This window comes from Microcaecilia unicolor, chromosome 2 (genome assembly GCF_901765095.1).
Source record: "Microcaecilia unicolor chromosome 2, aMicUni1.1, whole genome shotgun sequence".
In the NCBI taxonomy this organism is placed as follows: Eukaryota; Metazoa; Chordata; class Amphibia; order Gymnophiona; family Siphonopidae; genus Microcaecilia; species Microcaecilia unicolor.
Genome location: NC_044032.1, coordinates 571,509,549 through 571,534,775, shown reverse-complemented (window position 1 = coordinate 571,534,775; position 25,227 = coordinate 571,509,549). Strand labels below are relative to the sequence as shown.

The following is a 25,227-nucleotide window of genomic DNA, read 5'->3' as shown; positions in this document are numbered from 1 at the left end:
GCAGTTTTTAGGCCCTGACTCCAGTCGAGTTCTTCCCTTCTTTTTTCCGTGCCTTAACCATTTTTTAGGCACTATTGAGTCGTTTAATTTAGCCGACAAGGTTTTCCCATCCATGTCCACGAAAACTCCTAGTGGCTTCATGCACTGTACTCAGTGCAATCGGTCTATCTCGGGAAAGGACACCCATTCTTGGTGTCTACAGTGTCTTGGGCCCAACCATAGCCCTGCTAACTGTGTTCTCCGCATGAAGAAGGAGGACCCAGGTTTCACCAGAGGCTCAACGAGAGAGGATTTTTGGAGCCAAGTCCAGTTCCTCAACGTCTGCATCAAGGTCAAAGGCATCGGCATCGATGTCAAGTATCATATCGGGAGCCTTTGTAAGCATGGCTGCTTCGAGACCCTTAGATAGTAGGAGCAGTGAGGCATCAAGTGGGTCTCCACCTGTCTTGAGGTCTCCTGCTATGCAGGCCCCTCGGGACCATCCATCGTCGGACCTGACCCTGAGGCGACATGAAGATTCCATGTCGTCTTTGTCGGCACTGAGGAGCCTTGGTGACACGTTTCAGGTGAAGGCCAAGAAGCATCGTCACCGGTCACCCTCGACACATAGTGCTGGGAGCTCCGGCGCTTTGAGGGATTCGGCACTGGGAGGATGCTGTCCCTCTATACAGGAGGTGCTGATGCGCCTGTCTCTAAGTAGCTGAGATCCTGCTCCTGCATCGACCCCCAGCGGTTCTGCAACCTGCGCCTCAACCGGCACCCCAGCTTTTACCAGTATCGGCCCTCGAGTGCATCTGGGTCTTGCTCCCAGAGCTGCTGGATGGCCTAATGCAACGGTGTGCATCTGTATCGGGGGTGCTTGCACCTGCCATACCTCCTGTGAAGCGGCATCTGACGCTGGCGCTGCTTGCGGCCCCGGTGTTGACTGTCACCCAAGCCAGTATCCCCTCGACGTCAGTGGAGGAAGCTTCGCCGGAGTCTGGGCAGGAGCCAATTTCGCAATACTGCTCTCGAGAACACGGTTCCTCGGCATTGAGGCAGGTTCGGTCTCGGCGATCCCATAGGGAGATACTGTCTGACACTGAAGAGGAGCGCTTAGAGTATTCAGAGGAAGATCCCAGATACTTCTCCTCAGATGAGTCTTATAGGATTCCCTCTGAATCTTCCCCTCCACCTGAAAGGAGACAGGAGACAGTCTCCACCAGAGAGCCTTTCATTTCCAACTTTTGTCAAGGAAATGGCAAATGCCATTCCATTTCCCTTGGGAGTGGAGGATGAGCCCAGGGCTAAGATGCTCGAGGTCCTGGACTACTCTTGTCCTCCTAAGGAGGCTGTGACTGCCCCTCTCCACGAGATACTCAAGGAAGACCTTGTCAGGAACTGAGAGTCCCCTCTGTCGGTCCCCGTCGTGCCCAAGAAGATTGACACCCATTATCGGATCCACAGTGAACCTGGTTTTGTTAGGCCTCAGTTACCTCACAATTCCAAGCGAGTCAGGAGTACTAGAGACTATACCTCAGCACCCCCAGGCACAGAAGCTAGAACCCTGGATTCTTTTGGGAGGAAGATATACCAGGCTTCAGTGCTCATCTTCACGAGCGTATACTTGCGAAACTCGGTGTGACGGTTGTCAGACTTGGTGGATACACTCCCTCTGGAGCAGGCTGAACATTTTCGCCAATTGGTCAAGTAGCAGAAGGCGTGTTGAAAGTTCTTGTCCAGGGGCACTTACAACACTTTTGATGTGGCATCCAGGATCTCTGCTCAAGGTATAGCAATGCACAGACTCTTAATCGCTGCGTGTTTCTAACCTGGAGCACTCTGTTCATCAGTGGCTGGCAGATGCCCTTTGCTGGGGGATAACCTTTTTAGAGAGAAGGTTGAGGAGGTCGCTGACCAAATCAAGAAGCATACTGATACAATTTCTTCTCTCTCCCACCGGGCACCTTTTGCATCTACCACCTCAGCTAGGAGGGTTTTTGGCAAGTCAAGGAGCAGTCCCTACTACTACTTTAGGCGTAGGTACAATCCTTTGGCTCACCAGCCTACTCAGGCTCAGCACCAGTGTGCTCGCTCACGTCAACAGCTTGCACCTAAGGCCCCTGCTGCTCCCCAGTCAAAGCAAGGGACAAGCTTTTGACTGACTCCAGCAGAGCATAACTGTAGTAACAGCATCCATCCCAGACGACTTGCTGGTTGGAGGGAGGCTAAACTTTTTTCACCAAAGGTGGCTTCTTATAACCTCCTACCGGTGGGATCTTTTTTTTTTTATTATTACATTTGTACCCCGAGCTTTCCCACTCATGGCAGGTTCAATGCGGCTTACATATTGTATACAGGTACTTATTTGTACCTGGGGCAATGGAGGGTTAAGTGACTTGCCCAGAATCACAAGGAGCTGCCTGTGCCTGAAGTGGGAATCGAACTCGGTTCCTCAGTTGCTCAGGACCAAAGTCCACCACCCTAACCACTAGGCCACTCCTCCACTCTTCAAATAGTCTGTCTCGGATACGCCCTCAATTGGCATCTAAAACCTCCAAGTTGCCCACTGAGAGCTCATTCATTCAGCTGTCAGCACAGGCAGTTCTAAAGGCCCATGCGGTCGAACCCGTTCCACCAGGGGAAGAAGGGCAGGGGTTCTATTCCAGGTACTTCCTTGTGCAGAATAAGACATGGGGGATGCGTCCCATCCTAGACCTAAGGGCCCTGAACAAATTCCTAGTCCGAGAAAAGTTCAGGATGGTTTTCCTGAGCACCCTTCTTCCAGTGATTCAAAAAAATGATTGGCTATGTTCTCTGTACTTAAAGGATGCATATACTCGCATCCCGATACTTCCAGCCCACTGGAAGTATCTTCTATTTCAACTGGGAACACATTATTTTCAGTATCGCTTGTTGCCTTTTGGCCTCACGTTGGCTCCCAGGGTCTTCACTAAGTGTCTAGCAGTAGTTGCAGCGTTGCTACACAGACTGAGAGTCCATGTGTTCCTGTATCTCGATGACTGGCTGGTGAAGAGCACCTCAGAGAACAGTGCTCGGGAGTCAATGCAGATGACTATTCGGGTGCTGTAACTACTAGGGTTCATTTTAAATTACCCCAAGTACCATCTACACCCTGTCCAGTGATTGGAATTCATAGGAGCCCTGCTCAACACACAGAAGGTTCGAGCCTACCTCCCAGAGATGAGAGCAGACAATCTGGTCTCGCTGGCGTCCAAGGTTCATGCTTCTCAGCAGGTCACAGCTCGGCAGATGTTGAGATTGCTGGGCCACATGGCTTCCACAGTGTACATTACACCAATGGATCCTGGCTCCTCAGTGGTATCAAGCCACGAGGAGTCTAGAGGATGTCATCCGAGTGTCCCCAATTTGACTCTGGGACTCCCATTCCAATTCCTCAGCCACAAAAAGTGCTGACGATGGATGCATCTTTGCTGGGATGGGGAGCTCATGTAGATGGGCTTCACACTCAAGGAACTTGGGCCTCTCAGGAAACGAATCTTCAGATCAACCTCCTGGAGCTTTGGGTGATCTGGAAGGCTCTAAAGGCTTTCAGAGATCGGCTGTCTCACCAAATTGTTCTCATTCAAACATACAATCAGGTTGCAATGTATTTCACCAAAAAGCAGGGGGGCACCGGATCACGCCCTTTGTGTCAGGAGGCTGTCTGGATGTGGTTTGGGCTTGCCAACACTGCATGTTCCTTCGAGCCAGTTATCTGGCAGGCACAAACACCACCCTGGCTGACAGGCTGAGCAGGATAATGCAACCGCACGAGTGGTCTCTAAATATTGGCATAGCCCGCAAGATCTTCCTAGTGTGGGGCACCCCCTTGGTGGATCTTTTTGCCACTCAGCTCAACCACAAGGTCCGTCAGTTCTGTTCCAGGCTTTCAGGCCCACAGCAGACTAGCATCAGATGCCTTCTTCCTCAGTTGGAGGACAGGTCTTCTCTACGTATATCCTCAGATACCTGTAGTGGAAAAAACATTGTTGAAACTCAAGGAAGACCGCGGAACCATGATTCTGATCACGCCGTACTGGCTGCAGCAGATATGGTTCTCTCTTCTGGAATTATCCTCCGAAGAACCGTGAAGATTGAAGTGTTTTCCGACCCTCATTTACACAGGATGAGGGGTTGCTTTTACATCCCAACCTCCAATCTCTGGCTCTCGCAGCTTGGATGTTGAGAGCCTAGAATTCGCTTCCTTGGGTCTTTCGGAGGGTGTCTTCTGAGTCTTGCTGGCTTCCAGGAAAGATTCCACTAAGAGATGTTACTCTTAGGTGGCGGAGGTTTGCAGTCTGGTGTGACAGCAAGGCCTTAGCTCCCCTTACTTGTCCTACACAGACTCTGCTTGAATACCTTCTACACATCACCTTAATGCAATTAGTGCATATCATCAACGTATAGAGGGTAAGCCTATCTCTGGACAGCCTTTAGTTGTTTGCTTCATGAGAGGTTTGCTTTTGTCAAACCTCCACCAGTGTCATGGGATCTCAACATCGTTCTCACCCAGCTGATGAAAGCTCCTTTTGAGCCACCGAATTCCTGCCATCTGAAGTATTTTACATGGAAGTTCGTTTTCTTGGTGGCTGTTACTTCAGCTCGTCGGGTCAGTGAGCTTCAGGCCTTAGTAGTGAATGCACCTTGTACTAAGTTTCATCACAACAAATTAATCCTCCACGCGCACTGTAAGTTCATACTGAAGGTTGTGTCAGAGTTCCATCCGAACCAGTCTATTGTCTTGCCAACATTCTTTCCCCGACCTCATGCCCATCCTGGCGAAAGCAGCTTGCACACCTTGGATTGCAAGAGAGCATTGGCCCCATAGACAGTCTGCCCAGCTTTTTGTTTCTTTTGATCCCAACAGGATGGGGGTCGCCATCGGGAAATGCACCATTTCCCGATGGCAGTTTGCATTCCCTTCATTTATGCCCAGGCTGAGCTGATCTTGGAGGGTTATGTCACCGCTCATAATGTCAGAGCCATGACTTTGTTCGGTAGCTTCCTTGAGGTCAGCCTCCATTGAAGAATTTTGCAAGGCTGCGACATGGTCTTCTGTCCACAGATTGACATCTCACTACTTCCTTGAGTAGGACACCTGATGCAACAGTCAGTTTGGGCAGTCAGTGATGCAGAATCTGTTTGGGGTCTAGAATCCAACTCCACCCTCCCAGGCCCATTTTATTCTCTTCCATGCTGCACTCTTTCAATTTGTATATAGTTTCAGGTTAATCTATGTTATGTCCTTGCCGTTGTGAGGCCTAGTTGACCAATGTTTGTTGTTTTATGTGAGCCTGAATGCTAGGGATTCCCCATTTGTGAGAATATTGGAGCCTGCTTGTCCTCGGAGAAAGCGAAGATACCTGTAGCAGGTTTGCTCCAAGGACAGCAGACTTCATATTCTCAAAATCCTGCCCACCTCCCCCTTGGAGTTGTCGTCTTGCTTATTTTCACTTTATTTTTTTTCTTTAATGTTAAACTGAGGCGACCACATTCACACGACGGGCGGGAAGACACTCGCTCATATGTGGTGGAGCACAGCTTGCGCTCCACAAAGCTCTGTTTTTTACTTTGGCAAAATGCCGGACCAAGCGACGCGGTTCGGCGTCATCCACTTGTGAGAATATGAAGCCTGCTGTCCTCTGAGAATACCTGCTACAGGTAAGTCGGTGTCACCCACTTGTGAGAATATGAAGCCTGCTGTCCTCGGAGAATACCTGCTACAGGTAAGTATCTTCACTTTATGTAAAGTACACAACAGAATAATCAGACAAAATGCAAGATTTATTTATTTATTTTAGTGCTTGATATACAGCAAGTGATTCCTGAGGAGACTATGCAGTTTACAATTAATGTAGCCCTACAATATAAGTATATGGCCTTGGTGTATATTTGCAGGGACATGACACAACAGCTGCTGCTATGAACTGGGCTCTGTTCTTGCTGGGATCTCATCCCGAGGTTCAAATGAGAGTTCACAAAGAATTGGATGATGTTTTTGGTAAGTTTTAACTTCCTCACTAAAGTTGTGAGAGTTTGTTAGGATTGAGTCACCCAAATTTTTCTTGGCCTCTCATCCTTCTTGCTCATTTTTAAAATGCTGCTGTTTATGATCATTAAAGAGCACTGGATATCCATTTGTTAGGTAGTAGAAACAGCTGTTGTCTCTTTAAATTCTGGTAATGTGCTGTCTCCATGGTGGCACTGGACACAGTATGAAGGTGCAGGCAGCACACACTCCTCATGCTCATAGCCTGACTGAGAGCTAACAGATACTGTTCAGTAAGTTAGCTACCTCCAGTTGTCATCTGCTGGCCTCCCCCCCCAGCTAGTCCTTTGGGACAGATACTAGGATAAGAATTTTTATCCTTCTAATTTAGTACATAGAATGTGATTTCCTATCTTCTGTTAAGAGAAGGGACCTGCGCACATTCTTTCTGTTGAAATACCTATTCCAACTGAAGATTGTATTAGGAATTTTGGGGGTTTGTGTGGAAAGCATGGGGACCTTTCAGACACAAATTGATATGGTACCAGTACAATAAGGTGTGTTTGTTCAGACAATATAAACCTCTTTTTTTTGTAACATCTTAATAAAAACTTTGGATCTGATATGCAAAAGAGTTTCAGCCACACTGAGGGAGCTAGGAGGGTATAGTCAGCAACACTTAACTGAGCAGTGCTGTTAAATATCTCCTCTGACTACTGCAACAGTTAGAACCGGTGCAAGGTTGGGTTTAGGGCTGTGAAGTAGGTAAACCAAACTTTCAACTCCGACTAATCAAATCTAAGAGAAATTTGATTAATTACAGAAACATAGGATATGTCTTTAGGTACAAAACTAGTAAAAGAGGCCCGTTTCGAAGAGAAATTAAACTGGCGCAAGCAAGGTTCCACGCCCCCCCCTCCCTACCTCCCTCCCTCTCTCTCTCTTTTCCGAGTTCCAGCCCCCCTCCCTTCCGAGTTCCATGCCCCCCTTCCTCCCTCCCTCTCCTCAGAGTTCCAGGCACCCCTCCCCTTCGAGTTCCAGGACCCCCCTCTCCTCCCCTCCAAGTCCCAGACCCCCGCGCCTCCCTCCGTGTGCAAGCACGACCTGTCCTCTGGCAGCCCCTCGCCTTCCTGCGTGCTGGCTGTAATTTAAAACTTGTTACCTCGTGGTCCAGCGGCAACAGTGAAGTCAAGCGGCGCTTCAGACTGCCTTCCCATCTGTCTCAGCTCTGACTGTGGTCCCGCCCTCATTTCCTGTTTCCAGAAGGGCGGGACCAGAGGCAGAGCTGAGACAGATGGGAAGGCAGTCTGAAGCGCCGCTCGCCTTTTCTGCTGACGCCGGACCCCGAGGTAAGAAATTTTAAATTATAGGAAGGCGAGGAATGCTGGAGGACAGATCGTGCTTTCACTCGGAGGGGAGAGGGAGGGAGGCGCGGGGGCGTGGAACTCGGGGGGGAGGGGGCGTCCTGCAACTCGAAGGGGAGGGGGGCCTGTAACTCGGAGGGAAGGAGAGAGAGGGAGGTAGGGGGCATGGAACTCGGAGGAGAGGGGGGCCTGGAACTCGGAGGGCGGACAGGGGGGAGGGAGGGGGCGATTCTCTACTCACCTCCAATGTTCTGTGGCTGGCTGGTGCTGGCTTCCCTTCCCTTTCATTGATCCGCCCTCTGACATCATTGCCAGGGCGCACCAATGGGAAGTGTGTTACGAACCCAGGCTTCCATATCATCATGCTGATCAATCCATAGACTGGTGGGTTGTGTCCATCTACCAGCAGGTGGAGATAGAGAGCAAACTTTTGCCTCCCTATATGTGGTCATGTGCTGCCGGAAACTCCTCAGTATGTTCTCTATCTCAGCAGGTGGTGGTCACACACAGCAGCAGCTCTGGCTAGGCCTCCAAGCCTAATTTTTAGGTTTTGTTGAGTGCCTGGGGTTGAGGGCTCTTCTTGAGCAAGTACAAACCTGGTGGCGCCAGGTCCCTCCTTTCTCCCCCCTCCCGCTGGCTCCGTTTAAAAAAAAAAAAAAAAAAAAAATTTTGAACGTCCTTAAAGGCGTTTATTTCGACGTTTATTTAAACGTTTATTGCAGCTACTCACTGGGACACCAGGTCGTTACAGCTCGGAGCGGACAGCAGGTAATTTTTACCTTTTATAGCGGGCAGGGGGTTCCCCAATTGGTCTCCACGTGGCCTATGGCGTCGGAGGGCGAGGGCGCAAAGAGTCGCTCCCCGGATCGCGTGTGCGCTTCCAGAGGGGATGCGGGGGTCTTAAAGTCTGATTCGCCCTTGTTGGGTGACAGTTTCGTGACCGATGAGTGTCCCGGTCCTTCCTCCGGTGTGGCGGTTTTTCCCGCCATAAACGCCCATCCCCCGCGGCTCGCCTCCGCCATATTGGCCGGCCACGCAGCTCGGACGGCTTCTTCTTGGGCCGCCCTTGAGGTGGGAGACATTGATGCCATGAACGCCCTTAATTTGGGCGACGGCACAAAAGCGGCTAAAGTTAAGCGCCGTTCTTCCCGCGCGGCTCCTTCGCGGAGTGTCGCGTCGGACGCCATCTTGGATGCGCAGCATGTCTCTCCCCCGCTCTTGCGAGCGCCGGTTGAGGGTGCGTCTAGGGCTGTAGCCCAGGCTGCGGAAGTGCACAGTATGCGGGGTTTCTCCCCCGAGTTTGTTTTGCTGCTGCATCAGGCCTTCCTTATGCAAAACGCTGCCCCTGCTCCCTCGTCTGGTAAAGAGGTTGAGGCCCCCGGAGGTAAACACCCTCGGGTTGATTCCCAGGCCTTGGAGGACTTTGTCTCCTCCGATGTAGATGAGGGCAGCGTATCTGAGTTCTCCCAACGGTCCTTTGCAGATTCCTTGGAGGAGACGGATCCCCGCTCGGATGGAGCGGATGACCCCTCTGCAGCGCGGCTCTTTAGCTCAGAGGATTTGCCCAACCTGTTAATGCAGGCCATGGGCATTTTGAAGATTTCCTCTCCGGAGGACGTCTCTCCCTCAGCCCCTGTTGGCTCTGCCATTATGCTGGGGACGAAGCGCCCGCATAGAACCTTCCACGTGCATGATGCCATGCACACCTTAATTTCGGCTCAGTGGGATGCCCCGGAAGCGAGCCTTAAAGTGGTTAGGGCTTTGTCCCGCCTCTATCCTTTGCCTGAAAGTGAACGTGAGGCCTATCTGTGGCCTACCGTGGTTTCTTTAATCACTGCGGTGACTAAGAAGACGGCGTTGCCGGTGGAAGGTGGCACGGCCCTATAGGACGCCCAATAAGGTCGTCCTTTGAGGCGGCTGCTTTAAGTTTGCAGGCCTCAGTTTGCGGCTCCTATGTGGCCAGGGCGTGCCTGACTATGGTGCAGCGGGCTTCCCCCTCGGATATTTCCTTGAGGGCTGATTGGCCGGCCCTGGAATCGGGCTTAGCCTATTTGGCAGACTTGCTGTATGATGTCTTGAGGGCCTCAGCTAAAGGCATGGCTCAGACAATCTCTGCGCGGCGGTGGCTTTGGCTGAGGCATAGGTCTGCTGACCACGCCTCTAAATCCCGCCTGGCTAGATTGCCTTTTAAAGGCAAGCTGCTCTTTGGGGTCGAGCTGGACAAAATCGTGACCGATCTCGGCACGTCTAAGGGCAAGAGGTTACCAGAGGTCAGGGCTCGGGCTAGTGCTCGCCCCGGTACCTCCAGAGGACGGTTTCAGGAAGCCCGTCGGTACCGCCCGGGCAGGTCGGGCTCCTCTTCCCCCTCTTCCTTCAAGAGGAAATTCTCCCCCAAGCAGCATTCCTTTCGCAGAGACCGCCGTCCCGGAGGTGCTCCCTCCGGTCCTCCCCTACGGTCTCGTACCCAATGACGGGGCCTTGGTCCACGCCCCAGTGCAGATTGGAGGACGGCTGTCCTCGTTTCTGGGCGAGTGGATCACTATAACTTCAGACGCTTGAGTGCTGGAAGTCATCAGAGACGGCTACAAGCTAGAGTTCTGCCGACCCTTAAGAGACGGGTTTGTACTCTCTCCCTGCAAGTCTCCGGTCAAAGCTGTGGCAGTGCAGCAGACCTTGGACAATCTGATCCGCCTGGGTGCGGTCGTTCCGGTGCCAGAAAATCAGCTTGGCAAGGGACGTTACTCCATTTACTTTGTGGTACCAAAGAAAGGAGGTTCTGTACGGCCTATCCTCGACCTCAAGGGTTCAATCAGGCTCTTTCGCATGGAGACCCTCCGCTCTGTTATAGCGGCAGTGCAGGCAGGAGAGTTCCTGGCATCCTTGGACATCAAGGAAGCGTACTTGAATATTCCCATCTGGCCTCCTCATCAACGCTTTCTGCGTTTTGCAGTACTGGGCCGAAACTTCCAGTTCAGAGCCCTCCCGTTCGGGTTGGCTACTGCTCCGCGGACCTTCTCCAAAGTAATGGTGGTCATCGCGGCCTTCCTGAGGAAGGAAGGAGTACAAGTCCATCCTTATCTGGACGACTGGTTGATCCGAGCCCCCTCTTATGCAGAGTGTGGCAAAGCTGTGAACCGGGTGGTTGCTCTTTTGAGCTCCCTGGGGTGGATCATCAACTGGGAGGAAAGCCAGCTGCGCCCAACTCAGTCCCTGGAGTATCTGGGAGTTCGATTCGACACCCAAGTGGGCAGAGTGTTCCTGCCAGACAATCGGATTGTCAAGCTTCAGGCTCAGATGGACCAGTTCCTAGTAGCCTCTCCTCTTCGGGCTTGGGACTATGTTCAGCTGTTGGGCTCTATGACGGCCACGATGGAAGTAGTGCCCTGGGCCAGGGCTCATATGAGACCACTACAACACTCTCTGCTGCAGCGCTGGACTCCGATGTCGGAGGATTATGCTGTGCGCCTTCCCTTGGACCCAGCAGTGCGCAAGGCGCTGAGCTGGTGGACGCAGACAGACAAGTTGTTTGCAGGAATGCCTCTGGTGACCCCGGAGTGGATTGTCGTCACGACGGACGCCTCTTTGTCGGGCTGGGGAGCCCACTGCTTGGGAAGGACAGCGCAGGGGCTCTGGTCTCCTGCAGAGGTAAAGTGGTCTATCAACCTCCTGGAACTCAGAGCCATTCGGTTGGCGCTTTTGGAGTTCATCCCGGTACTGGCGTTGAAGCCTGTACGGGTCCTGTCGGACAATGCCACGGCTGTGGCCTATGTCAACTGCCAGGGAGGTACCAAGAGCGCCCCTCTAGCCAAGGAGGCCATGAATCTATGCCAGTGGGCGGAAGCGAACCTGGAACAGCTGTCAGCGGCCCACATTGCCGGAGTCATGAATGTCAAGGCGGACTTTCTCAGTCGCCATACCTTGGAGCCCGGAGAGTGGCAGCTATCTGTTCAGGCGTTCTTGGACATCACGAAGCGCTGGGGCCAGCCGAGCCTAGATCTGATGACGTCATCGGCTAATTGCCAAGTGCCGCGCTTTTTCAGCAGAGGACGGGACCCTCGATCCCTGGGAGTAGATGCTCTTCTCCAACAGTGGCCGACACAAGAGCTTCTCTGTGTGTTCCCGCCCTGGCCCATGTTGGGCAGGGTGCTAGACCGGGTGGCAAAGCATCCGGGCCGGATAATCCTGGTGGGTCCGGATTGGCCCAGACGTCCCTGGTATGCGGACTTGATCAGGCTCTCAGTGGACGAACCTCTGCGACTGCCAGTGGAGCAGGGCCTGTTACATCAGGGTCCCGTGGTGATGGAGGATCCCTCCCCCTTTGGTCTTACGGCCTGGCTATTGAGCGGCAGAATCTGAGGAAGAAGGGCTTCTCAGACAAGGTCATCGCCACTCTGCTGAGAGCGAGGAAGCGCTCTACTTCTAATGCTTACGCCAGGGTTTGGCGTACCTTTGCAGCGAGGTGTGAAGCAGGTTCACTTTCTCCATTTTCTGCTCCAATTTCTTCAGTGCTGGCGTTCCTGCAAGAAGGTCTGGAGAAAGGCCTGTCGCTCAGTTCCCTGAAAGTCCAGGTAGCGGCCCTGGCTTGCTTCCGGGGCCCACTGAAGGGTGCTTCCCTGGCTTTGCAGCCAGATGTGGTGCGTTTCCTAAAGGGAGTTAATCACCTGCGCCCTCCTCTGCACTCAGTGGTGCCTGCGTGGAATCTCAACCTGGTGCTAAGAGCCTTACAAAGCCGCCTTTTGAACCCTTGTCGAGGGCATCTCTGAAAGACCTGACGTTGAAAGCAGTCTTTTTGGTGGCTATCACTTCAGCCAGAAGAGTTTCCGAGCTCCAGGCACTCTCTTGTCGAGAGCTTTTTCTGCAGTTCACTGAGGCAGGAGTGACTATTCGCACAGTGCCTTCCTTCCTACCCAAGATTGTTTCTCGCTTCCATGTGAGTCAGCAGCTCTGTCTCCCTTCCTTTCGTAGGGAGGACTACCCAGAAGAGTATTCTGCTCTCAAATATCTGGATGTGAGACGGGTCATCATCAGATACTTGGAAGTGACCAATGATTTCCGGAAGTCGGATCATCTGTTTGTCCTGTTTGCAGGTCCTCGTAAGGGTCTGCAGGCTGCTAAGCCTACAGTGGCAAGATGGGTCAAGGAAGCCATTGCAGCAGCTTATGTGGCCGCGGGGAAGGTGCCGCCTATTCAGTTGAAGGCCCACTCCACTAGAGCTCAGGCGGCCTCGATGTCAGAGGCCGGGTCCGTCTCCTTGGTAGAGATTTGCAAGGCGGCAACTTGGGCGTCGGCCCATACCTTCTCCAGACATTACCGCTTGACTGTGGCTGCTCGGGCGGAGGCCCGGTTTGGAGCTTCAGTGTTGCGGTCAGGGATTTCTATGTCCCGCCCTGGGTGAGTACTGCTTCGGTACATCCCACCAGTCTATGGATTGATCAGCATGATGATATGGAAGGTAAAATTATGTATCATACCTGATAATTTTCTTTCCATTAATCATAGCTGATCAATCCATAGCCCCTCCCAGATATCTGTACTGTTTATATTCTGGTTGAATTTTAGGTTCAAGTTTAGTCTTCAGTTACTTCAGGAGGACTTCGTGTTCAAGTTTTTTCACTTGGATTCTTCAAGAGTTGAGACGAGTTTGTGTTACAGTGAGCTGCTGCATTCCTCTGCCCCCCGTTTTACGGGGCTGGATTGAGACTTAAATTCTGCCGGCACTCCCTCCCGCTTCGTGCGGCTGTAGGGCAGCTTTGTACCCCTCCCGCTTCGGCGGCGTCAGGGTCAGTCAGCTCCTCCCGCGGTTGCGGTTGCAGGATAAGCCAGATCCCCCCGCATCGGCGGGTGTGGTGTCCCTCCCCCGCTCCGCGGGGATGAGCTGGACGGATTCCCCTCCCCCACTTGTGTGGGGATGAGCTGGGTTAATTCCCCTCCCCCGTTTCGGTGGTGGTGAGCTGGGCAGAGTGTCCCTTTGTGGGTGTAATTCTCTAAGTGCTGAGTCCTGCGGATGGAGCTTTGATATCGACATACTGAGGAGTTTCCGGCAGCACATGACCACATATAGGGAGGCAAAAGTTTGCTCTCTATCTCCACCTGCTGGTAGATGGACACAACCCACCAGTCTATGGATTGATCAGCTATGATTAATGGAAAGAAAATTATCAGGTACGATACATAATTTTACCATCCAGACGTAGAACGTTGGAGGTGCAAATTATTATATAGGATTAGAACTAATAGACCACAAAATATATTTATTTCAAGTTTGAACAAAGATCTTGAACAAAAATAAGTATAAAATGATATATTTACCATATTTTATAATGTAAGTTTATTTTGAAGCTGGAGTCTGTACATTTTTATCGCTCCACCCAAAATTGCTTTCGACTCTGATCCATGACTGACTTTGCAGCTCTGCTTGGGGGCAGATCTTGGATTTAGCCAGTATTTATTCAGTTAATGGCGGTATTCAGTATGCTAAGCAAAAAAGTAAGTGATTAAAGTTAGGACAGATTTTTGGACGGGTATTCACATTAATCCAGATATCTAATGCCAGTGCATGGACATTACCCAGCTTTGATTATCTGGGTTTAATTCAGCATGCAGCTGTCAGGGGCTTCAAACTTGCTGACTGACATGGACTGAATATTGAGTGGTTTGTGTTTAAAACAACCCCGACAGCCCATTTTTATGAATTGTTAAAACATCTACTAGAACTTATGTTATTTATTTATTTATTGCACTTGTATCCCACATTTTCCCACCTGTTTGCAGGCTCAATGTGGCTTACAAATACCTGTAATGGCATTGCCATTTCAGGGTACAGAATACAATTAGTGTTACAAAGATAATAAGAATAACAAGGTTCACATGTCAGTATAATCAGACAGTCATAGTCAAGGAATTGTGGTGGTATGTTGTGGTTAGTTATGGATTCTCGTGGTAAGCTTTAGTGAAGAGAGAAGTTTTTAACGATTTGCGAAAGTTGTTTATTTCATTAATTGTAAGTATTTTGGTAGTGTATTCCACAACTGCGAGCTCATGTAAGAAAAGCTGGACGCATGTATTAGTTTGTATTTTAATCCCTTGCAACTGGGGAAATGTAACTGAAGAAAAGTACGTGCAGATCTTTTGGCATTCCTGGGTGGGAGGTCCACTAGGTCGTGCATGTATGACGGGGCGTCTCCGTAAATGATTTTATGAACTATCATGCAAATCTTGAACGTGATATGTTCTTTAAGAGGGAGCCAATGTAACTTCTCTCTTAGGGGTTTTGCACTTTCATATTTTGTTTTTCCAAATATGAGTCTGGCTGCGGTGTTTTGGGCGGTTTGAAGTTTCTTGATAATCTGTTCTTTACATCCAACGTAAAGTGCATTGCAGTAGTCCAGGTGACTTAGTACCATCGATTGTACCAGATTTCGGAAATTGGCCCTTGGGAAGAAAGGGTTTTACTCTTTTGAGTTTCCACATGGAGTGGAATATTTTCTTAGTTGTATTCTTCACTTGGCTTTCAAGTGTGAGATGTCGATCTATGGTAACTCCAAGAATTTTCAGAGTGTTAGAGACGGGGAGGGAAAAGTTTGGGGTAGATATGGGGAAGTTGTTTGTTTTATATTGTGATGTAAGTATAAGGCATTGTATTTTTTCTGCGTTGAGCTTTAGTTGAAATGCATCCGCCCAGGAGTGCATGATTTGGAAGCATTGGTTGATCTCGTTGGTAATTTCCTTTAGATCGTGTTTAAACGGGATGTAGATTGTGACATCATCTGCATATATATATGGATTGAGGTTTTGATTGTCTAGTAGCTTGGCTAGAGGTATCATCATTAGATTAAAGAGGGTTGGTGAGTGGGGGGATCCTTGGGGGACTCCACATTCGGGTGTCCATGGGGCTGATGTCGTCGCTTTGGTTGTTGGTAAGATCTCATTGTCAGGAATCCTCTAAACCAGTTAAGAACATTTCCTCCAATCCCAAAGTATTCCAGAATGTGTAGAAGTATTCCATGGTTGACCATGTCGAAGGCGCTAGAAGTATGTTGTTGCCAACTGCAATTGTTTGTTTAAATTTACTCATTAAAGTTACCAATACAGTTTCGGTGCTGTAATTCGATCTGAATCCTGATTGAGATTCATGCAGAATAGAGTGTTTGTTTAGGTAGTTAGTGAGTTGTTTCATCACTGCGCCTTCCATGAGTTTGGTTGTCAGTGGGATCAATGCTACTGGGCGATAGCTGGTTAGGTCGCTTGCAGATTTCTTTGCGTCTTTTGGTAGAGTGGTCTGTTCTTAAATTTTAGCTTTAGTTCCAGTAATTTTCTGTCGTGTATCATTCTGCCCATGCCCTTCCCTTGTGAATTGTAAAAACCATGATTGTGTGACTACTCTGTTTGTGGTGTCGAACATGAAGGAGTGTAACCTGCACGTTGTGACAAGTGCAGCTCTGGCTGCCTTATCAGGCTGACTAGATGGACCATGTGGGTCTGTATCTGCCTTTATATACTATGTTACTATGGATGCCCCCCTTGTTACTTGCTAAGGGGTCCTTTACTAAGGTGCACTAACAGATTTAGTGCGTGCTAACGATTCCTGTAGGCATCTTATCATTTAGCTTGTGCTAATCGTTAGCATGCACTAAATCTGTTAGCGAGCCTTAGTAAAAGGACCCCTTATTTATGTAAAATATAGAATAGTGCATAAATTTGGGCACCAAGTTAAAGAATGAATGGGATAGACAGCTTGTTACTAAATTGCTTCTATCAGGGCTTAATTTCTGAGGGAACAACCTGGAACACAATCCCACCCCTTCTTTTCAGAGTCCAGAGCAGTAGAGGTGTTTTATGCTCTGATAATTCAGTAGAGTACTATGGGGAGGCTTTCTTTCTAGGCGCTCTTATCTATTTTAATGAGACCAACTTTTCTAACTTATTAGATCAAATCATTTTCTTCCTTGTCAGGGCAGTCTCAATGTTCCCCACATCTTCCTCTTTAAAACAGCTAGCCATCCATTCCATATATATGACCCACTGAATGCAAAGGTACCAAAAGTGGGGTTACAATAACAGAGATAAAGGCTATAGAAGTTTGGAGGAGCAACTTTCATTTTTGTACTATAGAGTCAGTAGAATTCCAGTGCAGTGCAATTACTTTTGCAACTTGGATGCTTTTCATGTTCCACAGCCTAAAACTGCAGGTACCTGAAGTGGGGTATGTGATTTCTGAGGTTAATTACTTTTTTTTTATTGATAAACATTTCTCATCTTACCTCTCATGTACCTCCTCCTACCTGCTAAAGCGTAAGGTGCACCTTTTCCCTGCAGGAAGGTGATGTGATCACTGAAGTTTGGCATCCTGATGGCAGCCATGACTTTTACTTTCTATCCCGAAGCCTGTGATATCATTGCATAGGTCATGCACCTATGAAAGCGCACGTGCAACAGCAAGCTCAAAAGGCTAAGCGTCCTGCCGCATTTGGCCGTGAAACTTAAGGCCAACATATCCCCTATTTTAGGCTCTTAGTGCACTTTTGGATGCACCAAACTGTGCGTGTCCCCATATGGATGGGCACCCTTCTCAGAATTACCTCCTTAGAGAACAATTTTATAACAGGGCGCCTGGTAGAAGCTTATTCTATAAAGGAATGTAGATGCTTGTTTTCCTTTGTAGAATACTAGTGTAACCGGGTATATACAGAATAGCGCTTAGGAGGAATATTTGCAGTCGGTCATGTATGTACACACAGTTATGCACAGAATTAAATTTAAACTTTTGATCACTATACAGAAGATAATGAGGTGCAGTGCCACAGTATATGAGTAAATACCTGTTACTTTATAGACCTCAACGTTTATTATGCTCAGAACAGGACTTGCAGTTGACGTTTCTATCAGCAAATGAATGTAGATGAATGAGTATGAGAACAATGACAAGGGAAGCTCTGCAAGAATGGAACAAGATCCTTAAATTTCTTCATCTTGGACAAAATTACAACTTACTTCAGAGAAGGCTAAAATCTTGGCCTTTTACAGGAGGATGATGAGTGTTCAAGATTTGATTAAAAAAAAAAAAAGAATAAGTGTGAAATAAACAGTTACACAGTGCCGTAGCGAGGGTGCCTGACACCTGGGGCGGGTCGCCGCTGCGCACCCTCCCCCGCCGGGTGCAGGGCACGGCGCACACCCCCCCCCCCCCGAAACGCACTCTACCTTGCAGCGGGGGCAGGTGGGAGGGCCGATCCGCCCCCAGTGCACGTCACTGGGAGCTGCGTCGGCTCTGCTGCTTCCCTGCTTTCTCTGCCCCGGAACAGGAAGTAACCTGTTCCGGGGCAGAAAGAGCAGAGAACCAGCGAGCCGACACCACCCCCAGCGCGTGCACCCGGGGCGGACCGCCCCACCGCCCCCCCTTCCTACGCCACTGCAGTTACATAAATAACTTTTAATCTAGAATTATAAATAGATGACTCTAAATCGATTTTTCACTCTTTCAAATAGTACAAAGACCAGGAGACACTCGATGAAATTACATGGAAATACTTTTAAAACAAAATAGGAGGAAATATTTTTTTCACTCAATGAATAGTTAAGCTCTGGAACGTATTGCCAGAGGATGTGCTAACAGGGGTTAGCATATCTGGGTTTTTAAAAATAAGGTTTGGACAAGTTCCTGGAGGAAAAGTCCATAGTCTGTTATTGAGATGGACATTGAGGAAGCCACTGCTTGCCCTGGTATTGATAGCATGGAATGTTGCTACTAGTTGGGTTCCTGCCAGGAACTTGTGACCTGGATTGGCCACTGTTGGATGCAGGATACTGGGCTAGATAGATCATTGATCTGACCCAGTATGTCTATTCTTATTTTCTTATAGTAAGGCATTTTACATTTTTATTTCATGATATTTTTAGATGATTTTTGTAACTCACCTCAAAACTATATAGGATGGAAGTGGGCTATAAATGTCATTTTGTAAATTAGGTTAAAGGTTAGAGCAATGGGCTCACTACCAAGGAAGCCAGATTCAAATCCCACTTCTGTTCCTTGTGATCTTGTGCAAGCCACTCAACCCTGCAGTACCTCAGGTACAAACTTGGGGGTCAACATTCAGTGGGACTTATCAGAGAAGGAGCTGTTGCTATCTGATTAAGTCTCGTTCACAGTGGCCATACCTGGATTTTCAGTAGCATTCCCAGAGAATGGCACTGAATATCTAAACAAACTGACTCAGCTCTGTCCCTTTACCACCCCAGCACTACCTAAATAATGCTAAGGGAGGGAGGACAGAAGTGACCTGGCTAGTGGCAATATTCAGTCTGTTTTAGGAAAGCAAAAAGCTGTCTTGATCTGGGTAGTTTTTAGAGAATGACATGGAGACAGGGGCACACAGTGCCTGTGGGAACAGAGCCCATGGGGAGGGGGTAGGGATGGGGACTGAGCCCGCGGGGACGGGGACATACTTTATTCCCTTGTCATTCTCTATTGTTCATTCCTGCTACCAGCACGTCTTCTAAGAGGACATTTTCTTCACAGGGCATATTTCACACCCGCTAGGCCATACAGAGAGGATTGTATTTTTTATCTGACAGAAAATAATAAGAAACGGCATAAGGAATGGCAAGTCAAATGCAAAGTGCCGATAAGGAAGGCAAAGAGGGACTTTGAAAAAAAGATTCCATTTGAGGCAAAAAACACATAGTAAAACGTTTTTTAGGTATATTAAAAGCAAAAACCAGGCAAAAGAATCGGTTGGACCGCTAGATGATCGAGGGGTAAAAGGGGCACTCGGGAACAACAAAGCCATAGCGAAGAGATTAAGGGGGTCTTTTACTAAAGGTTAGCTCTTGTTATCTACAGCAGGTCCCCTTTTATTCCTATGGGCCCTGCTGCAGATTACTTGAGCTAATCTTTAGTAAAAGACCCCCCCCCCCCCCCCCATAAATTAATTCTTTGCTTGTCTTCACCAAGGAAGATTTGGGAGAGAGATCAGAGCCAGAAATGATATTCAAAGCTGACAAGTCAGAGAAATTGAATGAAATCTCTGTTAACCTGGAAGATATAATGGTGCAATTTGACAAATTGAAGAGTAGCAAATCGCCTGGACCAGATGGTATTCATCCCAGAGTGCTGATAGAATTGAAAAATGAATTTACAGATATGTAATTTATCTTTAAATCAAGCATGGTACCAGAAGATTGGAGGGTGGCCAATATAACGCCAATTTTTTAAAAAGGTTCCAGAGGTGATCTAGGAAATTAGACCAGTGAGCCTAACATCAGTGCTGGGCAACATGGTAAAGACTATTATAAAGAACAAATTTACAGAGCATATTGTAATTTATCTTTAAATCAAGCATGGTACCAGAAGATTGGAGCGTGGCCAATGTAACGCCAATTTTTAAAAAAGGTTCCAGAGGTGATCTGGGAAATTAGACCAGTGAGCCTAACACCAGTGCTGGGCAACATGGTGAAGACTATTGTAAAGAACAAATTTACAGAGCATATTTGAAAGCACGGATTAATGAGACAAAGCCAACATGGATTTAGTGAAGGGAAATCTTGCCTCACCAATCTATTACATTTCTTTGAAGGGGTGAACAAACAAGTGGATAAATGAGAGATGGTTGATATTGTGTATCTGGATTTTCAAAAGATGTTTGACAAAGTACCTCATGAAAGACTCCAGAGGAAATTGGAGAGTCATGGGATAGGAGGTAGTGTCCTATTGTGGTTTAAAAACTGGTTAAAAGATAGAAAATAGAGAGTAGGGTTAAATAGTATTCTCAATGGAGAAGGGTAGATAGTGGGGTTCCCCAGGGGTCTGTTCTGGCACCATTGCTTTTTAACATATTTATAAATGATCTAGAAATGGGAGTAACTAGTGAGGTAATTAAATTTGCTGACGACGCAAAGTTATTCAAAGTAGTTAAATCACAAGAGGATTGTGAAAAGTTACAAGAGGACCTTACGAGAGGCATCCAAATGGCAGATGACATTTAATGCGAGCAAGTGCAAAGTGATGCATGTGGGAAAGAAGAGCTTGAATTATAGCTGCATAATGCAAGGTTCCACATTAGGAGTCACCAACCAGGAAAGGGATCTACCTCGAATATTGTCTGCAGTTCTGGTCACCATATCTCAAAAAAGATGTAGTGAAATTAGTAAAGGTACAGAGAAGGGCGATGAAAATGATAAAGGGGATGGGATGACTTCCCTATGAAGAAAGGTAAAGCGGCTAGGGCTCTTCAGCTTGGAGAAGAGACAGCTGAGGGGGAGATATGATAGAGGTCTATAAAATGAGGAGTGGAATGGAATGGGTAGACATGAATCGCTTGTTTACTCTTTCCAAAAATACTAGGACTATTGGGCACGCAATGAAGCTACAAAGTACATAAGTACATAAGTAATGCCATACTGGGAAAAGACCAAGGGTCCATCGAGCCCAGCATCCTGTCCACGACAGCGGCCAATCCAGGCCAAGGGCACCTGGCAAGCTTCCCAAACGTACAAACATTCCATACATGTCATTCCTGGAATTTTGGATTTTTCCAAGTCCGTTTAGTAGCGGTTTATAGACTTGTCCTTTAGGAAACCGTCCAACCCCTTTTTAAACTCCGCCAAGCTAACCGCCCTCACCACTCTCTCCGGCAACGAATTCCAGAGTTTAATTACACGTTGGGTGAAGAAACATTTTCTCCGATTTGTTTTAAATTTACTACACTGTAGTTTCATCGCATGCCCCCTAGTCCTAGTATTTTTGGAAAGCGTGAACAGATGCTTCACATCCACCTGTTCCACTCCACTCATTATTTTATATACCTCTATCATGTCTCCCCTCAGCCGTCTCTTCTCCAAGCTGTATAGCCCTAACCTCCTTAGTCTTTCTTCATAGGGAAGTCGTCCCATCCCCGCTATCATTTTAGTCGCCCTTCGCTGCACCTTTTCCAATTCTACTATATCTTTCTTGAGATGTGGCAACCAGAATTGAACACAATACTCAAGGTGCGGTCGCACCATGGAGCGATACAACGGCATTATAACATCCTCACACCTGTTTTCCATACCTTTCCTAATAATACCCAACATTCTATTCGCTTTCTTAGCCGCAGCAGCACACTGAGCAGAAGGTTTCAGTGTGTTATCGACGACGACACCCAGATCCCTTTCTTGGTCCATAACTCCTAACGTGGAACCTTGCATGACGTAGCTATAATTCGGGTTCTTTTTTCCCACATGCATCACCTTGCACTTGCTCACATTAAACATCATCTGCCATTTAGCCGCCCAGTCTCCCAGTCTCGTAAGATCCTCTTGTAATTTTTCACAATCCTGTCGCGATTTAACGACTTTGAATAACATTGTGTCATCAGCAAATTTAATTACCTCGCTAGTTACTCCCATCTCTAAATCATTTATAAATATATTAAAAAGCAGCGGTCCTAGCACGGACCCCTGAGGAACCCCACTAACTACCCTTCTCCATTGTGAATACTGCCCATTTAACCCCACTCTCTGTTTCCTATCCTTCAACCAGTTTTTAATCCACAATAGGACATTTCCTCCTATCCCATGACCCTCCAATTTTCTCTGTAGCCTTTCATGAGGTACCTTGTCAAACGCCTTTTGAAAATCCAGATACACAATATCAACCGACTCCCCTTTGTCCACATGTTTGTTCACTCCTTCAAAGAATTGAAGTAAATTGGTCAGGCAAGATTTCCCCACACAAAAGCCATGCTGACTTGGTCTCAGTAATCCATGTCCTCGGATGTGCTCTGTAATTTTGTTTTTAATAATAGCCTCTACCATTTTCCCCGGCACCGATGTCAGACTCACCGGTCTATAATTTCCCGGATCTCCCCTGGAGCCTTTTTAAAAAATGGGCGTTACATTGGCCACCCTCCAATCTTCCGGTACCACGCTCGATTTTAAGGATAAGTTGCATAAATTTAAAACTAGTCTGAGAAAATATTTCTTCACTCAACATGTAATTAAACTCTGGAATTCATTTCCAGAGAATGTAGTAAAAGCTAGTTTAGCAGGGTTTAAAAAGGATTTGGATTGCTTTCTAAAAGAAAAGTCCACAAGCTATTATTAAAATGACTTGGGGAAAATCCACTGCTTATTTCTAGGATAAGTAGCATAAAATGTAGTGTACTGTTTTGGAATCTTGCTAGGTACTCGTGACCTGGATTAGCCACTGTTAGAAACAGGATGCTGGGCTTGATGGACCTTCGGTTTGTCCCAGTATGCAGTACTTATGTAGTTATGTACTTATCCCTGGACATTTTAACAGGGTGGATGTTCTGTCCCCTGACATCGCGAGAGACTTGACAGTGGATTATGAGTTTTTTGAGTAGTAGAAGTCAGCTGTTGTTGGGGTTGGAAGGGTAGGGGATAGGGAGAGTTATTATAGTTGCTCATTATTATTGCTTTCTTTGTGATTTATAAACAACAGTTGCACAGAATATTGTCCCTTTTTATATTTTAATAAAATATTTAAATATAAAATCATAAGTGTTCGAGGCTTGTGCAGATAAGGACAGAGCCTGTGGGGATGGGGCAGGGACGGAGACAGAGACCACATGTGGATGGGATGGGGACAAACTTTGTCCGCATGTCATTCACTTGTAGTTAATCCAGGTACAGGTCTGGATATGGATGGTACCCAGATAAGACCTGGGAGATTGCTTTATACCTGGATATTCAGTGCCAGTATCTGGGTACAGCCTAACACTCACAATATCTGGGTCTAACAAACTTGCAGAGGCCAGCATTTAAAAAACGAGGACCACTGTAGGCTGAATATTACTCCTCGGGACAGAAAATACCTCCTGTAACTAACAGTAACTCGCCTTGAGCTCACCAGAAAAGGATTGAGCTAAATCTCTTTCCTCCTTTACCCTTCTGCCCATTTCATGCCCCCTAACTACAATATCCATATTGGGGCAGGAAATTCTATGGCATAGGCACTACCATTTACTTGCCCATTATAGGCATAAATGTCTAGAAGAAGAATAATATTTATATGTGTATGTTCACACATATGCACATAAATGCCAGAATTCTGCCTATGAGCTATTCTGTAAATATGCGCATAACTTATTAGCATGCATTTAAGGGGGGGGCAGGGGTATACACATGGGCAGAGCATGGGCAAGACTCACAGTAACTCACAGAAAACTGTAAGTTTATGTCCATGTGTTCAGCATTTAGGCGTGGATACTTACACCATTAGTGTAAGTGCTTATACCTAACAGTTACAAAAGTATATGGTTTTAGGCTAGTATTCTATAAAGGGAGGTAGGCATTTACCTTCTTATATAGAATAGGCCCCTACCAGGTACCCTCTGGGCTCCTAATTATAGGCTAAATGAAAAGGAAGTAGAACTGTGGAGCCAGGGAAGGTGTAACAGGAGAAGAGCTGGGTTAGGGAGTTCAATACTGTGCTGCAGGATCACCCCTTTCTTCCTCTTCCCTGCAAGCTGCCTGGAAGTTGAGCTTTGCTCCTGCCCCCATAACCCCACTGGACCACCATGGATATCAGGTATCCTGACTGGAGGTGATAGGGGGATATTCTGGGGGGGTAGGGAAATTCATACTCTTGCAGGCTAGGGGAGGGGGGCTGCATCAGGGGCTGGGAGGGGGATCACGGGGGCTAAAGACCAAAAAAAAAGTTATGTGGGTCCTGGCCAATATTCACTGCTGGGACCCACACAGCTAACCAGCCTATTTAGGATAGCTTTTTGGCTGGCCTAACTTACTACTACTACTACTTAACATTTCTAGAGCGCTACAAGGGTTACGCAGCACTGTACAAATTAACGAATAAGGACGGTCCCTGCTCAGAAGAGCTTACAATCTAAAAGACGAAATGTCAAGTTGGGGTAGATGAGATTTCCTGAGAAGAGATGAAGTGATTAGGTGCCGAAGGCGACATTGAAGAGGTGGGCTTTGAGCAATGATTTGAAGATGGGTAGGGAGGGGGCCCGGCGTATGGGCTCAGGGAGTTTGTTCCAAGCATGGGGTGAGGCGAGGCAGAAAGGGCGAAGCCTAGAGTTGGCGGTGGTGGAGAAGGGTACTGAAAGGAGGGATTTGTCTTGAGAGCGGAGGTTACAGATAGGGACGTAAGGGGAGATGAGGGTAGAGAGGTAAGGAGGGGCTGCAGATCGAGTGTAACTTGTCAGGGTTACATATGTGAGTCCCGGCACTGAATATTGCTGGCACCCACATAACTGCCGACTCTTTCCCAGTGCTGCCTCTGACCTGCCCACCTTCAACATGATGGTCAAAGATGATATCCAGCAACACGTCTTAGTTTAGTACTGCTGAATATCAGTGGTTGGGCAACACAAAGCAATATAAGCGGGCAGGAGCCCCTCCTGCTTGCTTAAATCGCTTTGAATATCAAGCAGCTAGAGTCTGTCTGTCCGATATTTACCCCGCAGGAGGCAGGCCAGCTAAATGCCACGATCAACGCTGAGCCTGGATATTCAGTGCTAGGCTGTTTCTGGTGACAGGCATTGAATATCTGTGGGTTTTTTTTGTCCAGCTTAAACTTAACTGGCCAAGTCAATATTCACCGCTGGCCAGTTAAGTTTATAACGGCCAAAGATAGGCCTGTTATTTAGGCAGCCTGATTTGGCCGCCAAACTTAGCCAGACAAGTGCTGAATATTTGCAGCTAGCCAGTTAGCTGCTATGAGCCAGATTCTATATATGACGCCTAAAATTCCGTCCGGAACACATTTTCGACTAAGCGTATTCTATAAGATTTAGGCGCAGTATATAGAATACACTGAGTTGTTATCATAGCGCCTAAATCTACGCACACCCATTTACACCAATGAAATGTGGTGTAAATCCTGGTGCATAGATTTACGTGCAC

The 25,227-nt window shown here is 47.7% G+C and overlaps 1 protein-coding gene across 1 annotated transcript in view; it reads left to right on the top strand.

The window, feature by feature from the left end:
* Positions 1-25,227, top strand: part of LOC115461567 (cytochrome P450 4V2) — a 170,193-nt gene that overhangs the window by 119,445 nt on the left and 25,521 nt on the right. The window contains exon 8 of the mRNA XM_030191477.1: positions 5,902-6,004. Within this exon, the coding sequence (XP_030047337.1) occupies positions 5,902-6,004 (103 nt within the window). The remainder of the gene's footprint in view (positions 1-5,901; positions 6,005-25,227) is intronic.